The sequence below is a fragment of the Lutjanus erythropterus genome, chromosome 20, assembly GCF_056507025.1.
Source record: "Lutjanus erythropterus isolate fLutEry1 chromosome 20, fLutEry1.hap2, whole genome shotgun sequence".
NCBI classification, from domain to species: domain Eukaryota; kingdom Metazoa; phylum Chordata; class Actinopteri; order Lutjaniformes; family Lutjanidae; genus Lutjanus; species Lutjanus erythropterus.
Genome location: NC_139336.1, coordinates 33,651,001 through 33,672,318, shown reverse-complemented (window position 1 = coordinate 33,672,318; position 21,318 = coordinate 33,651,001). Strand labels below are relative to the sequence as shown.

The 21,318-nt window shown below is 39.9% G+C and overlaps 1 protein-coding gene across 1 annotated transcript; it reads left to right on the top strand.

Moving 5' to 3' along the window:
- The first annotated feature begins 1,374 nt into the window (after positions 1-1,374).
- naa25 (N-alpha-acetyltransferase 25, NatB auxiliary subunit) lies at positions 1,375-20,340 on the top strand. Its single transcript, XM_084746168.1, has 24 exons — positions 1,375-1,477; positions 6,290-6,375; positions 8,766-8,904; positions 9,518-9,636; positions 9,790-9,864; positions 9,956-10,063; positions 10,538-10,616; positions 11,343-11,454; positions 11,535-11,624; positions 12,259-12,431; positions 13,461-13,573; positions 13,651-13,858; positions 15,276-15,365; positions 15,450-15,630; positions 16,597-16,696; positions 16,817-16,968; positions 17,075-17,200; positions 17,286-17,529; positions 18,348-18,471; positions 18,555-18,620; positions 18,710-18,807; positions 18,900-19,013; positions 19,112-19,252; positions 20,191-20,340. Exons 1-24 carry the CDS (start codon positions 1,420-1,422, stop codon positions 20,311-20,313), a joined length of 2,919 nt encoding a protein of 972 aa, XP_084602294.1. The 5' UTR covers positions 1,375-1,419; the 3' UTR covers positions 20,314-20,340.
- The last annotated feature ends 978 nt before the right edge of the window (positions 20,341-21,318 follow it).

Below are 21,318 nucleotides of genomic sequence, written 5' to 3'. Positions count from 1 at the left end.
TTTCACCATTTTATGACGTTTTAAAACAATTATTAATCTGTGAATTGACAAAATAATCGACTATGAAAGTAATCATGAGCTGCAGCCCTAAAACATAATACTGAAAATATAAATAAAGATAAAGGTGAGTACTGACAGTTAAAACAGCATCAAGAGAAAACTAGACAACAGACAATAAACATGACAAAGCAAAAATGAAAAAGTAGAAACATTATTTACAAGTTTGGCTGTTATTTAAATAGATGAAGAAACTGTTTTATGTAGGAGTGCAAAAGGTTTGACGTGGCATGTGCAAAGTTCACACATATAAATATATTGATCATTCTTCAACCAGCACAGTTTCCTTGGCAGATATTAAATAACACAAAACACATTTCTTAGTTTTTATTTTTGTCACACTTACTTGAAACCAAAAGGAACATACAAAAATTTAAATAAGTGAGTCATTATTTTTATTAAATTAAAACTGGGCATTTATGTGTGATTTGAAGGAAGGAAGAACAACAAAACCTCAAAACCACATGCAAGTAAATGTTTGAAGTGAATGCAAACCTCTACATGTAAGATTTTGAACTGTATTGTAAAACAGACTTGTTCCATTTAAAAGTTTGATCTAGTTATTTAGTGTCACATTCAGTTTAAAATGCAAATTTAAAATTCATTCTACTGTCCATTTTAACTCACTTTTAATTTAAAACCAAAGAGGACAGGAGTTTTTTGTTTTTTTTTAATATTTTGAAAACACAATGCATTATGTTCATAATTTTGTTTAAAAACACATTTTTGTGGTGTGATGAAATGACAATTTCCTCTGCATGTGACAAGAAGAAAATGGCAAATATTGTATAGGATGGAGAAATAAAACATAAATATAGTTCTCTAAATAAACTTTACAGAACACACAGTATCATACAACTGTTAACCACTTTCAGAGGGACCATTGAAAAAAAGGTGTGTTTATGATTCTATATTCTGTATGCAGAATATCAGCTGATAAACTGATATTTATTAAATTGGTATTTTACTGATATTTTTTTTACTCCCTAGTAGCAGTATCAGCCCCGAAAATCCAGTATCAGTCAGGCTGTTGTTTTATTTTTGAATTGTTCTTGTTTTTTTCCATCATTAAGTACTTTTACTTTACATTTTCTTGATTATATTTGCATGTTTTTACTTGAAGCACATTTTCAGTGCAGGACTTTTACTTGTAGTTAAGTATTTTGGTACTTTTGCTTAAGTAGTAAAGTATGTGATTACTTCCCCCTGCTCTAATATTCATGTGTAGGTTAATCCCTGGTCAGATAATAATAAACAGTCCTCTGCGCTTCAGCGAGAAAAAAAAAAATCCTTTAATCGCTCCTAGAAGCAGCAGCTCACAGTGCGCATGCGCGAACATTTACCCAGCAGGTAAACTCCACCATGGCGGCGAGAGGCCATGTGCAAGATCCCAACGACAGGAGACTCAGACCCATATACGGTGAGGACTCAATGGGGACTTCTGTATTGATCCGTATTTGTATGTTTGGTTTAGATCCCTGTGATCTAAACGGCTGCACGAGTTTAAAGTTGGAGCTGTTGGAGTCTGGGAGGCGGGTGGGGGGGCAGCGATGCGGCCCCAACAGCTCCAGCCACGGTCTCTGCTGCCTGCAGCGCCCAATGACAGTGCACCTTACCCGGTCTGCCACCCAGCCGGGGGAGGACACGGCCGCCGCGGGTGTGTGGTGAAACCGTGTGTCCGTGTGTTGTACCCGTGGCCATTCTCGGTGGTGTTGTCGCCTTGAATCATCCGGACATGTTTGTCGTCCGGTCCGGTCCTCAAAGTCGAAGTGCAGCTCTCTCCTTTGCTAACGGCTGCTATTTGACAGCTAGCTAGCGTGCTAATGTGTCAGCTAGCCAGTCAGTCAGTCAGTCCGTGGACATGCTGCAGCTGTGTGCATGTTAAAAAAAGAAAAGTTTTATTTTTATTGTCGGTTGTGTGCTTCACCTTGACAGGCATTTCCATTGTGATTAGCTGTCTGAATGTGTATCCGCTCTACAGCTACCTAAATGTTAAGCGGCTAGCTTCCAGTTAGCATCAGGCTCATAACAGTGTAAGGACAATGCTTCAAGCTAACTCCTGTACATGAAAGGTAGCTAAGCTTGTTAGCTAGCTAGCATGGAGCTGTCACAGCTCAGAGGGCTGAACTGTGTGCCGCTAAATAACGGAAATTCTGGACTGTATGAACTTGTTAAAGGACTGCGGGGATTCCCACCTGTTCAGCAGCTGTGTTTCACTTTCTAACTTTAAACTGTTAGCGCTGTATTGACCGAAATTTAACTGTATTTCTCGCACTTAAACTGCCGTTTGTTGTGAACTTTAATAAAAGCAGAGAAAGAAGCAATCAGATCCTTAACTTAGATAAACGTCTTAATACCACACTATAAAAACATCTCTACAAGTGAAAGTCCTGCATTGAAAATAGAGCTACAATAATTAATTGGTTATAAAATTAATCAGCAACTATTTTGGTAATTCAGTAATCAGTCTGAGTATTTTTTTTTAAATGAAAAATGTCCAAATTCTCTGATTTTCAGCTTCTCAAATGTGAATATTTTTTGATTTGTTTACTCCTCTTATGAGTAAAGTGTATGTAGACTGAATATGTTTGTTTTTGACATACTAAGACATTTGAGGACATCATCATGGGCTTTGGAAAACAGCGATCAACATTTTTCACCATAAAACTGACATTAAATGAACCAAACCACAATCAATTAAAATGCCACTTAACTAAAAGTATGTAAATTGAATCATTAGTGATGCTTGATGAATATCAAGACGGATAACTGTTGGCTGATATTTACCTATCCAGGTATATTGATCTATATTCTATATATATCAGCCTAGGCCTGAGGGATATAGCTTAAAAACACAATAATGAAGTTTCATACCAGTAAGTATTGATAATTATTGATTGTGTAGGTTGTGACTGATGACATGTTGTGTACTCAAGGAGTGGAACCGACTGAGGTGATAAAATGAGTAAATATCAGTATATTTTTGTGGATATAATGATGAAGTGGGTCGAGGCAAACAGGCAAAGCTCAGAAAATTGCATCACTTTACTGTAATGCAGCCTTTAAAACCAGGAGAAGACAACACTCACACCATATCATGATGTAACGATATCCAAAATCTATCACAACACCTAGTCTCATATCTCAATATAATATCAATATATTATCCAGCCCTGGTTCTATTATATTGGAGAGAAGATAAACATCTCTAAAACTCTGCAACACACTAAATCAATCTAGATACGTAAACAGCAGTACAGGTAAGAGTAAAACTGTGATTTTTTTTTGTTTTGGGATGAACTGTCCCTTTAGTTTCAGTGCAGCTGCAGAACTGAAACCTCCCTGCTGCTAAATGCTCCTAACAAAACCTCTTCATCTTCAGTTTAAGACGGAGAAATACAGTTAAGTTTCAGTCAGTACAGCACTAACAGTCAGAGTAATAAAGTACAGAACAGATGATACTCAGGTGGGATTACATCTCATTACATCTCAGAGGCAAATATTAGGACTGAACAGTTTTGGGAAAAAAAAACATTTAAATCTGATTATTTTGACTGATGTTGCAATTGTGATATGATTTACAATATCAAAGGCAATGATCATTTTTAAATCATTCTTATTTTGGATTAACTTCAGTAAATGGGTCAAGTTTTGTGGAAAGAGACATTACAGAAAGATGTATTTTTATATTTTTTTATGCTTTAGGCTCCACAGTCTGAGTGCCATCCTGTTCCATTATATTCAAGAGACATTTTTACCACTGACATCCAAAACTCACACTGAAACAGTGGAGATGGATAAACAAATAAACAGCATCACAGCCAGAGGAAAAATATGCACTTATTTGTATTTTTTACAATAAACTGTCCCTTTAAGCAAGTTTCATGGACCTAAATTGAGATTGTACACATTTGTTGTCAACCTTGTTAAAGCATTTGGCAGCAGTGAGGTTTCATCTCTGCAGCTGCAGTGAAATTAAAATAATTAAGATGGTCTCTCTGGAGAAAGGATGAAACGATAATCAGGTTCACATTAAACCACAATAACATCCCTGATGATTAATATTACTGTTATAAACTTTAATTCTTTTGATAACCATATTTGATTACAGCACTTTGAAAAACTCATCAACCAAAGTCAGCAGCAGTTTCTCAACCGCAGGCAAAGCAGCAACAGAGGACTGAACAATTAGGAGAAATGTTATCCACCTTTAATCTGGAGGTGAAATATTTGATAAAACTCTGCTGGTCTGCACATCAGAGTCTACAGACTGAAGAAAACATCTTTGTAGGGCTGCAACTAATGATTATCTCTGAAACATTTTTATGATTAATCGAGTTGTTTGGTCCATAAAATGTCAGAAAATGTTGATCAGTGTTTCCCAAAGTCCAAGATGACGTCCTCAAATGTTTTGTTTTGTCCAGAACTCAAAAATATTCAGTTTACTGTCAGAGAGGAGTAAAAAAAAAAAAAAAGTCACATTTAAGAAAGTGAAACCTTTTATCGATTATCAGAATAGTTGGCGATTAATTTAATAATGGATTAGTCGTTGCAGCTCCGCTGGTAACCGTGATAATTTTGGTTGTCCATGTTTGGACCTTCAGGACTCGTGACAGGAGAACAATCTGTCAATGTTGCTCAGATTTCTGTGGGCTTTCGTCAACTTTTGGCTCTTGTGTGTCGACAGTTTGAACAGAGAGAATAGACATGACATAATCACAGTGTACTGTCTGGCACAGTTAATTTTGGCAGCCAGCTGTCCTGAAGAGGCTGAACTGAGGTGTCTGTGTGTGTGACTGCATGCACATACTTCAGCTTTTACCAGTCACTCAGAAAAACCTGTAGAGGCTTACGGTGACGGCTTCACTTATTTTCATTATCCTTTAATCTGTTGATTATCTTCAAAAATAAGAATTGTACTGCGATTATTTTGACAGATATTGTGATTCCAGATTTTAGTGGACATGGTGATGTTTCCATCTCGTTTTCACTGAAAAAAGCATTTTTTTTAAAAAAAGATGATCGTGTGATTTTATTGTTTTTTTTTCATACCAAATGAGGTTTGATAATGAACTTGGCCATATTGCAGTTTCAGTAATATTTCGATGAATTGTTCAGCCTTATTATAATGTCATAAAAATATGTTACAATCATCTGCAGCCCAAGTTAATACCTTCTGTTTGCTTCGTTTGTCTGATTAAGGGCTGCAACTAACAGTTATTTTCATTGTCAATTAATCAGATTAATTTCTCGATTAGATGTTTGATCTATAAAATGTCAAAAAAGGGTGAAAAATGTCTATCAGTGTCTCTCGAAGCCCCAAATTACATAACCCAAAGATAATCAGTTTCAGTGACGACTAAAGAAACAAGAAAATATGAACGCTTAAGAAGCTGGAATCAGAGCATTTTGCCACCTTTTTTCTCTTTAAAATAATGCAAATAACTTAATAGTTGGAAACTGATTCCTGCAGCCTGATTCAAATCCCCAGAATTACCAGTTTACTGTCACATAAAACAAAGAAAATCCTCACAATTGAGAAGCTGCAGCCGTAAATGTTTGGTATTTTTACTTGACAAAATTACCGAAACAAAGAATTCTTTATCAGAAATACTTTCAAAGTAATTTTCTTTTGAGTGTCTAATTAAATTAATTGAATAACTGTTTCATCTCCTAGATTACGTGGTAATACACAAAGTGTTTGTCACTTGGGCTGCAATGTATGATTACTTTCATTATCGCTTAATTTGTCGATCATTTTCTTAGATGTTCGGTTCATAAAATGTCAGAAAATTGTGAATAATGTTGATCGGTGCTTTTCAAAGTCCAAGATGACGTCCTCAAATGTTCGTTTCATCCACAACCCAAAGATACTCAGCTGACAGTCAGAGAGGAGTAAAGAAAACAGGAAATATTCACATTTGAGCTGCTGGAATCAGACAATTTGGAGAATTTCTTTTCTTAAAAAGTGACTCAAAGAAAATCAGAGGAATCAAAGACTCCTGCAGACTGTCTCGCTTTCTGTTGATTAATCAACAGTGTGTCCTCCGACACACCTGTCATACATTCAGGTGTGCAGAGACCTTTTTTAACACCTTAAAAAGTGACTCAAAGTGATAAATCAGTCATCAAAATAGTTGGTGATTTACTTAGTAGTTGAGAACGAATTGGTTAATTAATCATTGCAGTCACTATCATTGATGTAATGACGCTGTCCCTTGTGTTTCTGCAGATTACCTTGATAATGGCAACAATAAAATGGCGATACAGCAGGCAGATAAACTGCTGAAGAAACATAAGGACCTGCACTGTGCCAAGGTGGGTGACTCAGGAACAGTTCTCACCTCAAGTGTTTGTTTTCTGTGAAGCCTCTTCTTCCACTGCTGCTGGCACGAGTCCACATAGATCTAAAAAAAAATACACTTTTCCTTTTGGTACCTTTGCATAAAAAACAGACACTACTGCACTGAGGAAGCTCTTAAAATTCTTCTTCTCTGACTGCATCCGCTCAGAGGGGACAGAGACACTCATGCACACATTTCTGCGGACGAGAAAACGTGCAGCAGTTTGCTCAAGGACACTTTGACTTGGATGAACACATGCTGGTGCTGCAGGGGTCAAAGCTGTGACCTGATGGCTGCCAGACTGAGATGATCAGGACACCCTGCTGTCAGCAGCACCTCACAACATAATAGGCTGCAAATGTGCAGAATATAAAGACAGTTTGTCTTGGAATTGTCAGATAAAGAACGAGTTGAAAATCTGGATCTGAGGGAAACCTGCCCTGTCTGATGTTACCAATCATGAGCCAGTTGAAATTCAGAGACTGATCATTGTAACTGGACATGTTGAGGAGGAGATACCAGCTCAACAGTGTGTGGCACATAGAAAAGGTATCAGCAGAAAGCTGGGAACCTGAATAACAATTTGAGATTCAGCTCAACACTCTGTGTCAAGTTAGTGCATAAGAGCTTAGAGTGTTATGTCCTGGTGTGCAACAATTAGTCAAAAATCAATGACCACATTAATTGCCAGTGAATTTAATTGTCCACAATTCAAGGGGTAAAACCGTACATGTGTTTTTAACACTGTGGAGCAGAACTAAACATAGTTTTTTCTCGCGCTGATGGAAGTAATGAGTGAGCCGTCTTCCTGCTCTTTCCCATCTCTGATGAAATGCACACGTCCAATATCGACCAGGAAACAAACCACAGCAAAATGGCTGAATGCTGGGAGCATTTCACCCTTGATGTGGCAAAGAAATAATTACCAGCAAGATTTGTAAGGTGGACCTTCCATATTATTGGAGCGCATCAATAATACACAAACATTTCCAGAGGAGGCGCTTTGGGCGTGTGGACGACTCGGACTCGCCTCAGTGAGACAGCTCGCTAGCTAGCTGTCAGTTAAAAGACAAAACAACTCTGTCTAATCCTGCGTGCAGACTTCTAGAACCAAGAATCATTTATTGGTGGCGATCCGACACAATTAAAACGCAGGCCGCCACGGACTGATTTGTACTGATCACTATATAAAAACCTGCTGTGGATCATATAGAAGGTGCTGCTTTTTGTCAGCCTTGTTAATTAGTCTCTTGTCCTCCTTTTGACTGCTTTGATGAGAGGAAACGGTGACATTGAGCACGTCACCTCGATTTTAACCAGATAAACTAGGTTGGAGGTGCGCTGAACTTGAGCCACGGTGAGAGATTTTTCAAGCAAGCGATCCTGTCGGCTGACAGAGCAGGTCAGGACGTCCTTGTTTAGGAAAACTGAAGCAATCAGCTGTTCGCTCGCTCGTTTGCATCGCCTCCAGGTAGGAAGTGGTGCGAGCTTTGATAGCTGTGTTCTTCAATGTTACTATGGTTACAAGCTGGATAGCAGATGAATTTTGAACAATGTGTACATTAAATGGTTTTAATGCACAACTGCTGGCCAATCAGGAAAGAGTATTCACTCAGACTGTGGAATCACAGAAGGTGACAGTAAATCCCTCTTCGTTGAATTTAACCTCTGGATGAAATGTCTTATGTAGAGAAAGTTGCTTTACCTTGAATGCAACACACTGAAGGTTTTCCTGGATGAAACAGATGTTTTTGTTTTGCTCCAAACCGGCCTCAGGAACACTTTGATTTACCAACTGGCTCCACTGTCCGACTACATTATAAGGTTTGGCGATCTGGGTCAGAACTCACAAAGCTTACTAGTGAAAAGAGTGATTAAAATTATAAGAAATTTCATAGAATTTCCCCTGTAAATTTAAGAGTAGATCATGGTCACAATAAAATTGATCCACAAGGCATCGTAGCCCTTTAAAGAACAGGCAGAGGAGAGGATGGCAGAAAGACAAAGAAGAAGAAGGAGGAGGAATATTCTCCAAACACTGAATGACGGTGAATGAACCCAAATCCACTGTAGCCTTGTAACCATGTAACTTGGGCTCTTATGTACATTAGTTAGCATATAAAAAGTTTCAGAAATCATATTTAATCAAAGTTTGAAATATTTATATTATGTTCCTGTTTTGGGTTTGAAGTGGTCGTGTTTGTGCTCAGAGATTTATTATGAAATTCCACAAACCAGACACAAAAAAATCCATGTCAGTTGCCGTGTGGGCGCAACAAAACTTCTCATCTCCCGCTGCTTTGTCTCTCTTCTGTCCCCTTTCTAACTTCTTTTTTTTATTTTTGTCTCTCCTCCTCCGTTCAGGTCCTAAAGGCGATCGGTCTTCAGCGGACTGGAAAGCAGGATGAAGCTTTCACGTTGGCCCAGGAAGTGGCCACCCTAGAGCCCACCGACGACAACTCACTACAAGCTCTGACTATACTGTACAGAGAGATGCATCGTCGTGAGTATTCTCACACACACACACACACACACACACACACACACACACACACACACACACAGAGGGATGGGAACTTACAACGTTTTATTGATACTGGTGCCATCGTCAATCCTTGTTATTGGTCTGATTCTTTATCAATTCTCTTACTGATTCCAGATCAATTTTAGTTGAGCTCACTGCACCCTGAGAACAGTCTGCTGTCAACTCAAACACATGAAATGAGAAAATATTTAAGCAGCATTTGTTTTCTTTGGCGAAGAAAAAATCTGCTAAGCCAGCCTGCACGGCGCTGATGTTAGTGTAACATACTGACCCTCCATAAGCAGTAACTCTCTCATGTAGAGCAGCAAATACATCACAGTTCTGGAATTTAAGCAAGAGTTGTGTAGAAAGATGCTTCTGCATATTGCTGTGTTTCCTCTCTTACTTAAAATAGGGACGGGAATCATTTGGCACCTAGTCTGACTCACTGGATGCACCCTGTGGGTATAAGTCCTGCCATTGGTCACTTGCATCAAGTGGCATCAGCGTGTCCGCTGTCTGTGCTTTCAAAGTCCCCAGTTGTCCCCCAGTTGTAACAGTTGCTGTAAAATATCGTTTTTGTTGTTCACAGCGGAGTTGGTGGCCAAACTGTATGAAGCTGCAGTGAAGAAGGTTCCTCTCAGCGAGGAGTATCACTCTCACCTCTTCATGGCGTACGCTCGTGTGGGCGAGTACAAGAAGATGCAGCAGGTGAGAGAGCTCACGTCCACATTCGCATATAAACACACAGGCTTGCACGTGACTAACAGCTGTGGCCTCTGAGTTCCACTGGTAAATAAAAAGATGGACACTTACTGAGAATAATGACGAGGACGTTGACGTCTGCATCTTGTCCCTGTACAGGCAGGAATGGCCTTGTATAAAATCGTCCCCAAGAATCCGTACTACTTCTGGTCTGTCATGAGTCTGGTGATGCAGGTATGGAAAAGCTTTTATCACACAGAACAATCATGTTCCTGAAGTATTTTCTTTATTCTGAAAGTAAAACCTGTGCTGTGTTTTTGTTTAGGCCATCTCAGCACAAGATGAGAAACTGTCCCAGACCATGTTCCTGCCTCTGGCTGAACGGATGGTGGAGAAAATGGTCAAAGAGGAGAAGATTGAAGCTGAAGCAGAGGTGAGTCAAATACCTGCAGGACCTGAAGGCGTCATGTTGTGTTCAGGGTTCAACTAACCGTTATTTTCATAGTCGATAATTTGGTTGATTATTTTTTCGATTAATTGATTTGTTTTAAAGTGTCGATCAGTGTTTACCAAAGCCTGAGACGATTCCTTTCTTGCCCTGTTGTCATGGAAATGCAAACTCCTGCCATGCTGGGCTGACGGGCCGAGTCAAACCGAGTCGAGTCAGACCGTGGCCCTTTGTGGAAAAGGACCGTATTTGTGTTATTTTGGTTATCTTAGAAATTGGATCTGTTATCAGTTTTACTGATTGATCCACATTTGGTTAAATTTTCACAGTTTTTATCTAATCAGTTTCATTCAGGCAGATGTTATTGGACTTTATTTCTTACCAGCAGACAAACAGATGATTGTTCAGAGCTGGTGGTAATATTTACAGTTGTTTCTGGTTTCCTCTGTGTGACTGCAGGTGCAGCTTTATTTTATGATCCTGGAGCGTTTGGGAAAGTGTGTCGAGGCTCTCGACGTGATCAGAGGCCCACTCGGAGGTACGTATGTCTGCGTTCTTCTGTTTGTGCACTTATAAAGCCTGAAAAATCATTGAAATTAACGTGTTTACAGGGTGTGTTTGTGACACTCGCTCACCCTTTCAGTCCAGTTTCTTATTTATAAAGGCAGTGCACATTAATCAACATGTCTGCAGATTCCAGCTGGATAATTCTCATCTGCAGTGCTTCTGGCAAGAAAAATCTGAAGTGGAGGGTTAAGAAATACAAACATAAGAAATTCTCAAGACAGTTCATAGTCATCATGCAATAATGCAACCGATATCAGCAAAGTATTGATGCAATAAAAGCCCAGATCATCTAGCAGACATGGATTATAATACATTTATAAATTCAGCACTTAACCTTTTTCCAAATCGTCTTCTGCAGAAATAAATAGTCCTGAAATAATATAATAACATCCATTGTTCAGTGTTTTCAGCAGAGCAGTTTGAATTCTTAACAACTGCTAACATTAATTTTAATAAAATGTCAATTTAAATGGTTTGAAGTAAAATGGCGAAATCACACATCAGATGTCTCCAGTTCAGATACGTCCTCACCTTTGTGTGTGTGTGTGTGTGTGTGTGTGTGTGTGTGCGTGTGTGCGTGTGCGTGTGCGTGTGCGTGTGTGTGTGTGCGTGTGTGTGCGTGTGCGTGTGCGTGTGCGTGTGCGTGTGCGTGTGCGTGTGCGTGTGTGTGTGTGTGTGTGTGTGTGTTTTCCCACAGAGAAGCTGACCAGTGAGCTGCAGAGCAGAGAAAACAAGTGTATGATGCTCTACCAGAGACTACAGCGCTGGCCCGAGTGTAACGCTTTGGCCCACAAGCTGCTGCTCAAAAAGTGAGTCCAGACTCTCACCTGCCTTTAAGACACAACTGCTGATGAGCGTATAAGTCACAAACCTGTGTTTCTGTTTCCAGTCCCGATGATTGGCAGTTCTATCCCGCCTACTTTGACTCCCTCTTCCACCTCATTGATCAGTCGTGGAGTCCGCCGGAAGACGGCGAACAGTGAGTACAGAAGATTCTCATTTTAAACGGATGCTGATGTTGAATGTTTGTTCGATCCAGGATGATTAAAGTCAAAGGAGATTTTAAGAGAAGCTATTTTTTAACAGAAAACAGAAAAGATTTTGGATGACGGTCCCTTACATTCAGTTATTATGTCCTGAGCAGGACGTGATGTTGTAGAAGAATAAACCAAAACACTCTCGGGTATAAAATAGGTAACAAAGGTCTCCTCCTCATGTTCTTGACAAATACAAGAGAAAACTTCTTCAGTTATTATTTTTAATTGGCTGATGAGCAGGGACTCGCCTTGACAGACAGAAACATGTTGCACTGAATGATAAACTCATCCAGCCTTCATCAGACGGTTTGGTAGAAGCCGTTTTATTTCCTGATCACTGCAGTGTGTTGTTTGTCTCGGGATGACAAGGTGACAAATTAATCGAGAGCTCATCCTTCAACCAGACGGCGCAGGTTTAGAACATCTTGTGCCTGCTGAGTCGTCCTTGAATCGCTGCGAGCTTCCTGCAGCGCTGTTGTGGGGTTGACCTCTAAACTTTGGAGTGGAGCGAGAGAAAAGATGCACCCAGCATTCATCTGTGTCTCTGTGTCTCTGTGTCTCTGTGTCTGTCTCCAGCTGTTCGGAGGGTTCGGTACATCACACTGTGGCCGAGGTGGTGAGGTTTGTGGAGGAGAGAATCAAAGGAGAGGACGACAAAGAGTCTCGTTCACTCAGAGGACCATATTTAGCTCGGCTTGAATTGATGCACAGACTGAGAGAACGGGGCTGTCCTGAAGAAAGCCTGCTGGGTAAAAAACACACATGGAATATAAATCAGGGTTTCTGCAGGTCTTTAAAAAATCTCAAATCCAATAATCTCAATGGTCGGCCTCAAAATCTTTTAAATCTGATGTTTACAGATATTAGAAATTGATTGAATTATGAAGTTAACATTACTTTTTATAAAGCTGCATTAACTTCAGTCTTGCTTTAAAATGTGTTTTTGGGGAAAATTTGTATTGATCAAGAAAATTCAAGCACTTTTTCAAGCTTTTCCAGCACCTTACAGCTGTGATAAACTACATAATTCCATGCATACTTTATATTAGGGCTGCAGCTAACGATTAGTTTCATAGTTGATTAATCGGTTGATTAGTTTATTGATTAATACTTATTTGCCTATAAAAATTCAGGAAAATGGTGAAAAATGTTGATCTATTTTTCCCAAAGATGATGCCCTCAAGTGTCAACCACAAAATTTTGAATTTACTGTCCTTAAAGAGTAAATAAACCTGAAAATATTAATTTTCATTCATTTAAGAAGCTGGAATCCAATTTTGACTTTTCTTTTCCTTAAAATTTCGTAGGACGTAGGTCTTAAATTGCATTTATAATGGTCTTAAAAATGTCTTAAAGTCTTACATGTAAGGAGTCAGTCAGTCCAGCTTCTTTGTGGGGGGGGGGATTGTTGCAGCTGAAAATGCCTGAAAAAAAAAAAAAAAAAGTGATGCGGGTTGCAGTGTTTTTATGTGTTTGTGCGATGAGAGGAGCACGTGAGAATTTTTTGGGAAAAAAAAGTTATAAAATTTGTTACAGTGAGAATAAAACCACATTTTGTTCGGATTGGTACAATTTTCAAAAAAGTTGCATTAAATGGAAAAAATCACAAGGTCATGCAGATTCACAGGGATTGGTTGGATTGGCATTAATTGTTTGGATCACAACATTGCAACTTCCTGGAGGGACTGATTAGTTGAAACCTGCAGAAACTCTGATTAAAACCTGGTTGTTGAGTTTCACCCAGCTTTAATGTTTCTATGTGTTTTTTTTTTAAACAGGGGAGCCTTTGGATCTTATGGTGCAGTTCTTTGGGAAGTTTGGAGACAAACCCTGCTGCATCACCGACCTAAAAATATACCTCCATCTGCTCTCTCCTGATCAACACGTTCAGGTAAGAGCGCGTGCTGCTGAACTGACTTGACTCTCAAGGTTTGACTCTAAAACGAATCTTTCTCCTCAACTTTTCAGTTCATTAACCGTCTGAGTGAAGCAGTTCCACTGGGGGAGCAGGGCGAGGAGGGGTTCGCGTTTCCTGAGGATACCAAAGCGCTACAGAGGCATTTGTGTGTGTGTCAGCTGAGCCGATCACTCGGCCTGCATCACTCGCTCGACGTGGACGGAAAACTGCGTCTTATCGCTGAGCTCAAAGCTCATTATCGCCATGGACTCAAGTTTGGTGAGTTACATTTTTATTCTCTCTCTCAGATCTTTTGGCTTCAACATTTGTTCAGGATAATCAGAATTTACACGCAGCAACGAGGCATAAAATCCTGTTGTAGAATTCCACAAAACAAACACACAAACAGTCTGATTGCAGCGTGATTCAGACTCAATAAGCAGAAAAATGGAAGCTCTTGTTCATCGGCACATCTGCTCTGATAACAACCATCACCCTTAATCATTGTGGCAGTAAATCAACATCAGTGCTTTTATGACATTCTTAGAAAAAAAGAAAAGTCCCTTTGGCTCGTTGTCGTTTGTTTTCACATCATGTGGAGAAACTGTGAAGGTTAGATAAATTCTACTTATAATTAAAAAGAAATGACGCACTGATTTTTTTCATGTGATGAGGCACACAGTGACCTTGTTTAGTTTTTTTTCTGTAGTTTACACTTTGCAGCAGACCTGAGTGGCATCAAAATCAGTACTGGAATGCAACTTTTTATTTTATTTTCAAAGAGTAGAAGGAGATGCTGCTGGATGCACTGAAAAAGACCTATAAAGAGCGAGAAACAGGGTTCCTCAAAGGCGTTTAATTATTGTCAAAACCTACACACAGAGAAAAAAAAGAAACGGGTGCATGCACATGATCTGAGAGAAGCATCCTCATGTTTGTCTGACAATATCAGATTGTGGTGTGTGCGTCTGGTTTGAATGTCTGGTACACTTTCTGTCAGAGTTTTTTTTTTCTGTCATGTTATGGGCGAGTGTTTTTTCTGTGGTTGTTGTAGTTTGAGTTGTTAGTCTGTTGTATTTTTACCATTTTTTTCTAGGGGTGGAAATCTCTGGGTACTTCACGATTCAGAGGGCTACGATTCGATGATAAAACGATTCTTGATGCATCAAAATTTAAATCTTTTTAGCCATGGGGTGCCAGCTGGAGCTGCTCGTGTTCAGCCATCCTCACCTAAACTCAAGACGTAGCCGAGTTTAGATGTAAACATGATGCTCAGGTGACATTTAAGGTGGAATCTTTCTGTCTGATTTAATTCAGGGTCTATTTTTGACTGAATTAATAGAAAAAAGAGACACAATTTTTAGTTGTGGACAAAACAAGACATTTGAAGACATTATTTTGGCTTTAGGAAACACTTATCAACATTTTTCATAATGTTCAATGACATTTTATGGACCAAAACAACATGAGAATAATCAGCAGATTAATAAATAATGAAAATAAAATGTCATTAACTCTCATGAATAACAAAGAAAGCTGGAAATCCTCATTTCTAAGAAGCTGCAACCAGCAATTTTTTTTTTTTTTTTATGTTTTTTTGTTTTTTTATGTAATTTAATAATGGACCAGTTAATGCAGCTGTAAACATGAGTATAAAAACGAATCTTTCTGACTCGTTGCTGTCTGTGTTAAACAGGGAAGAACGCTCTGAAGACGGAGCTGCAGTTCTCTGATATGTATTGTCTCATGGCAGCTCATGTATACATCGACTTATGGACAGAAACCGGTGAGTTTTTCTTCTCTCTCACTCCACACGTGTCTCTGTCTCTGCGCTGACGTCTCTGACCGTGTCTCTCTGTTTGTATTTCAGGGGATGAGAGCATGGTGTGGCAGGGGCTGGGCGTCCTCCACGAGGGTCTGTCTCACAGTCCCTCCAACGCTCAGTTCAAGCTGCTGCTGCTGCTCCTCTACTGTCATCTGGGAGCCTTTGAGCCGGTGGTGGACCTTTACTCCAGCCTGGACGCCAAGCATGTACAGCACGACACCATAGGGTCAGTACGTTAAAAACAGAAACCTTTAATTACATCTGGGCCTGAATTTATCAAACGTCTCAGAATCCTTCTTAAGAAGTGCACTGAAAGTTACTGTCAGACTAAATAGACTCACATCGTGATAACTTTTTTCCTATTTGCATTAGACTGCGAGTAAATGCTGTCAAGATTAGTGCAGGTTAATTGTATTATCTGAGGATCAAAGTTTGATTTATTGCTACTGACGCTGTGACAGAAACATCACTGTCACTCTGCTTCCCTGTTTTCTGCAAATTGTGAGGACCTTGTTTTTGTGCTCGCCTACACATCCATCACAAGTTCTGTCAAAAAAAACTCATCGTCTCAGATGATTTCCTCTTCTCCCCTGGACTGCTAACCGTATGATCGCAGCACAGCTACAGATCAGCCAAACATGGACGTGAAGTGTTGCTTAGTGTTTGTTGAAGTCAGTGAGAGGATGTGTGTGGAGGTTTTTGGCTTCATGTCAGCAGCTTTTGTTGAAAATGACTTGTAGCCTGATGCTTTGTTGCCAGTAGTGTGAACATAAGAGGAGGAAAAGAGTCCAGATGGACAACAGCCAGAAAAACCCAAATACAGGCAGAAAAATGTGCAGAAGTGGTAATTTAGTTATAACGTAGTTCAGACTGGTCTGAGATTCCTCTTGGTGAAAGATCTTATGATGTGTGACCTCCTGTCACCGATCAGTCACATCTTCGAGGTGTAGTTTGAACGGAGAAGCGATCTGATGTGAGCCATGTGATGTGATGTCATCCAGATGATCTCCTCAGATTCATCACAGACAGGATGGATTATCAAAGATAAGATGGATGATAAAATGCTTAAAAAAGTAGGTTCAAAACTGCAGCTAAGATGGGTTTCTTTTTCTGATTGAGTCTAGACCAGCTTTTATTATTACCAGAGAGAAGAGATTTGTGTAAAACGTCTTTCTTCTTTGTAATTTTTCAGGTTTCTGTTAACACGTTATGCTGAGTCATTGGGTCAGTTTGCTGCAGCCTCCCAGTCCTGTAATTTCTCCCTCAGGTTTTTCCACTCTAACCAGAAAGATGTAAGTCGATCCCACTTTGTGATTTCATCTCTGATCAGTTTGACTCTTTTTTTAAAAGCCAGACTCACACGTTCTTACTCTTCATCCACTCACCCTCCTCTCTTTTTCCTCTCCTCACAGACCTCAGAGTATATCATCCAGGCGTACAAGTACGGAGCGTTTGAGAAAATCCCAGAGTTCATCGCTCTCAGGAACAGGTTGAACCAATCGCTGCACTTTGCCCAGGTTCGCACTGAGCGGATGCTGCTGGACCTGTTCCTTGAGGCCGATATGTGAGAAAATTCTCCAGACTTACACAGAATTATAGTGACTTTTGCTGCAGAGTTGAATCTTTACTGAGATGTTGTCTTTGTTTTTTTTTTTAACTTTGTCCTGCAGCGTGTTGAGTCTGGAGGAGAGTGTGAAGGCCATGTCTTTGTCTGCAGAGGAGGACGACATCCCCTGGGATAACATGAGGGACAACAGAGACCTTACCGTTTTTACCAGCTGGGACCCTAAAGAGAGGTACGTCAATATTTTCATGATATTTTTGCAGAAACAGACATGTGACAGGACCTCTAATCAACCTCTGCTCCTCTTCCTTCCACAGACAATTAAATGACGATCACCGGCGTCGGTCTCTAGAGGAGGAGTCCGTCTGGCTGAGAATACGCTCTCTGACTCTTCGTCTCCTCGCCTCTCTCGCCGCGCTGGGACACTCAGCCTCGCAACAGAACTCTGAGATTGCCAACGAGAACGGAGTCGGAGACAAGACATCGATCCTCAGCAGCCTGCTCTCCCAGCTCAACCAGACTCTACAGACGGCCGCGCAGATGGCAGAAAAATGTGTACAGGTTGGTTTTATTGTGTTTATTGATTTTCTGCACAAGATGACAATAAAACAAGACGCAGTGTTTGCAGTTTGCACACGTCCTTTAAACTGTAGTCACCTGTGTTTTATGCATATAGATGCCGGGACATTTGTGATATTTGTGAGCCTGCTTCCTCTTCCTGTTGCTCAGTGTGATTTAAAGAAGCAGACAAAGTCAGACACACAAAGAGCTCAGTAATATTCATTTCTAAGAATATTGTTCCACATGCACACAAAAGGGGATTTCTTTACCCATAAACTCCTGGACTCAGAACCGTGACTTATTATTTGGACGCCAGTAACAAAACATAAAATTTAATGTCTCTCTTAAAACTTTCTTCTATTTTGGGACAAATTTTCATTCCAAACTTTAGCAGAAGTGAGTTCATTTAACTTAAAATGAGGTTGAATGATGCTTTCAAATAAAATTGGGGCTGCAACAAACGATTCTTTTTACTATTGATTTTTTTTTTTTCACAATTAATTGAAGTCTATAAAAAGTCAAAAAATACTGTGAAAAATGCTCATCACGATTTCTCCAAGCCAAGAGTCGTTTTTTTTTGTCCAACCAAACAGTCCAAAACCCCAAAAGTCTTCATTTACTGACAAAGAAACGCAGCAAATCTTCACTGGAGCCACTGGAGCCAAGAAATGTTGGACATCTTCGCTTGAAAAATGACTGACATAATTAATACATTATCAAAATGGAAATTAATTTAGTAATATTTGTAAATGTTTCTGCATAAGCACCATTTTTTATCTGCAGTATTTTCAATAAAAAAGTGTTGTGTTTTGTTGCAGTATCCATTCCTGGGACCACCGTCGACCCGCCTGGCTCAGGCTCTGTCCAGTGGGAGCTGTCAGTGCCAGGCTGCAGCCCTCCAGCTGTCTGTCCACCTACAGGAGCTGGAGACTGTCGGACTCGGTAAGAAGAGACGACAGCGACACGAAGCAGACCACCACCGATGTTTTTATACTGACGTCTCCTTTCTTTTTTTACCTTCTTAGACGAGCCGTCGGAGCTTCAAACCCAGATCTGTAACGGTTTCCAGTCATTAGTAGTTCAGCTTCAAGGTGAGTCAGCAGCTGGATTTCACCGTAATAAACTGCAGAGTTTCATTCTGCGTCTGCTGTTCTTCATGTGTCTTCATTTCTGTCCACAGAAATTCTGAATAAATGCAAAGGAGATTTATTGGAAATGAAAGAGAGCAAATTAAAAACCTCGCCCCCCTTATTAGAAAACCTAGTCTTCTTTGTTGAGGTGAGACGTCTCTGCTTCCAAACATTAAAAGGCACATTATTTCACTCTTATCCTGGATCTGATGTGTAACTGATTCTTGTTCTTCTGTGCAGACGATGTGCGTAGCGTTGTGGATGGCTAGTCACTGTGCCAAGATCCTCCGACCACTCAAGACGAGTCTACAGAAGAAAAAGAAGAAGAAGAAAAAGGATGCAAACACAGCTATGGTACAGTTTTAATACTCGTATTCATCCACACAGAAACACCTCTGAGGTGATCGGTGCTTTAATGGAAACTCCTCTCTGCTGATTTGTGCGTCTTGCAGCCAGCGGTGGTGTGTGGCTTCCAGGAGCTGACGGGGGGCTTGCAGGACCTGCTTACCCAGGCTCTGGATTACATAAAGGGGCAGGAGACGGGCTTGACCGCCCTCAAACTGGCCAGTTTAAGCTTGGAAGGATACCCAGAGGTCAGTGTGCAGAAACAGCAACGGGATTTAAACTCACACTCTCATTCAGAGATCCAGAGTTTACGAGGGTTTTCCACCTTAATGACAACATTTTACTGGCAGTTGTCAGACCTAAAAGCACAAGTCTGGTTCCAGTTACATCTGATAGCACATGTGCATCTCAACATCTGGACCATCCCACATCATATGCAAATGATATGGGTGTGTGACAAAGCTGGAGTTGAAAAATGATCACAGGTTCAGTATTTATTTTTTTCCCGGAGTGCAAATTGTTTTTCCAAATCTGTTTGAGGACCTGAACGTTTGTATGACAGGTTCAGTTAGACCGGTGGTCTGTAAGCTGTGGCTCTTTAGCTCCGCCCTGTTTTATATGAATGAATAACATTTTACTTTCCATTTGTCATTGTTGTTGCTCTGTCAAAAAGTTGAGACAACTCAAAATTTCAAGGGAAAATACTGCTATAGATTTTTGAGTTTTGAGCCAAACTCAAACTTTTGAAGTTTTGAAAAAGTTTTATCAACTACTGAACTTTTGTTGAGATTATTTACCTTTCTTCTTCAGATAAACTTAAATCTTTGAGTTTTAGAGACTCTAAAAATTGTATCTAAAAAAGTTACAGTTTAAAAATGTCATATTTTCAGTTAAAATCACCAGAATAAAGACAAATCCGGTTCACAGTTCACTGTGACTAAATTTTGAAATAAAATTCCTCTGAGTTTCTGAAACTCAAAGATTGAAGTTTATCTAAAGAAGAAAAGTTAATTACGTTAACTAAAGATTAAAGGTTCGGTAAAACTTTATAACATTTATTCAAAAACATGAGAGTTAAAGTTTGGCTCAAAACTCAAATTTATTGGCACAGGAGAGAATTTATGGTAAACTGTGTGTAATCAGCTGACGGTTTCCCGTATGACGGTATTTTCTGCGTGTGTTTCAGGACGAAGCTTCGTTTATGAAGGCTGCTATGGACAAGGTGCAGAGCAGTTACCTGCGCTCGCTACAGGAGGTGGGAGATCTGCTCAAGAAGAGAGCGGAAACTATAAAGAACCTCAAGATCTGAACAGCATCACACACCCAAAAATAAAGACGACTATAACCCCCTCCTCCCCCACGCCGCCGTCTGTCTGTCTGCCCACCAGCTAACCTTCGAGCCCCGACTGCCCCCCTCCTTCCACCCCCCCCCCGCTGGTCCGACAAACCGTTGACTCCACCCGCCCGAGCACACGTCGTTACTGACCTGCATTCTTCTCACGCGGCGTTTGTGAGCTCTCAATCTGGATGTTTTGGGTTTTTTTTCCCCGTTTTTCTTTTTCTCTGACTTTTCAACACACACCTCTGGGACATTTGCAACTCTTATAGCACACAAGCTTGTAAGTAAAGTCATGAATTTATACAGCAATTATACGTGAAAAATGAGGGAAAAAAAGACATGCTCCTTTTAAATAAAGTAAAAAACAAATAGAGCAAATTAGCAAACATGAATAAGCAGTTTTAGAACTAATCTAATAAATTATTGTACATAGTTAAAGAGCAACTACCACAGCGATATAAGACACAATAAACCACTATTCTGTTCGTCAGTTATGTTTCCTCTTTATTCCTCGCTTTGTTTTTCTGGTGAGAACAATCACACACACACACACACACACACACACGCACAGACACACTGGGACTGTTAACACTAAGGAGGAAAACTCTTTCAATGTGCTGCTTTTCCAGCTGTTTCTCTCTGTCAAGAGCAAACGGGCACAATTTTGCATTGAACTGACGCACTCTGTGGAAATACGGACACCTGCAGACTGAAGTTTCCCCATTCAACAGTTATTTTCTCAGTCTTTTTTCTTCTTCTTCTTCCTTTTGTTTTGCTTTGTGTATCTCGTGTGTCGCTTTGGTACTGAAAGTGGAACCACAGCTGTAGTTACAGTATTATAAAGATCAGTCGTGGGATGAGTTTAATATCCAGGACTTTTTTTTTTTTAAGAAATCTGAATTGTCTGCCGCTCTTCTTTCTTTCTTTCTTTCTTTCTTTCTTTCTTTCTTTTTATTTAAATTTCTAGTGGTGCTT

What these genes read in the sequence shown, in the direction of transcription:
- naa25 (XM_084746168.1), top strand. Translation starts at nt 1,420, where the DNA reads ATGGCGGCGAGAGGCCATGTGCAAGATCCCAACGACAGGAGACTCAGA. An exon ending in GAGACTCAGACCCATATACG is followed by an intron (nt 1,478 to 6,289) that starts GTGAGGACTCAA and finishes GTGTTTCTGCAG; the next exon opens with ATTACCTTGATAATGGCAAC. An exon ending in CTGTTCCTTGAGGCCGATAT is followed by an intron (nt 16,969 to 17,074) that starts GTGAGAAAATTC and finishes TTTGTCCTGCAG; the next exon opens with CGTGTTGAGTCTGGAGGAGA.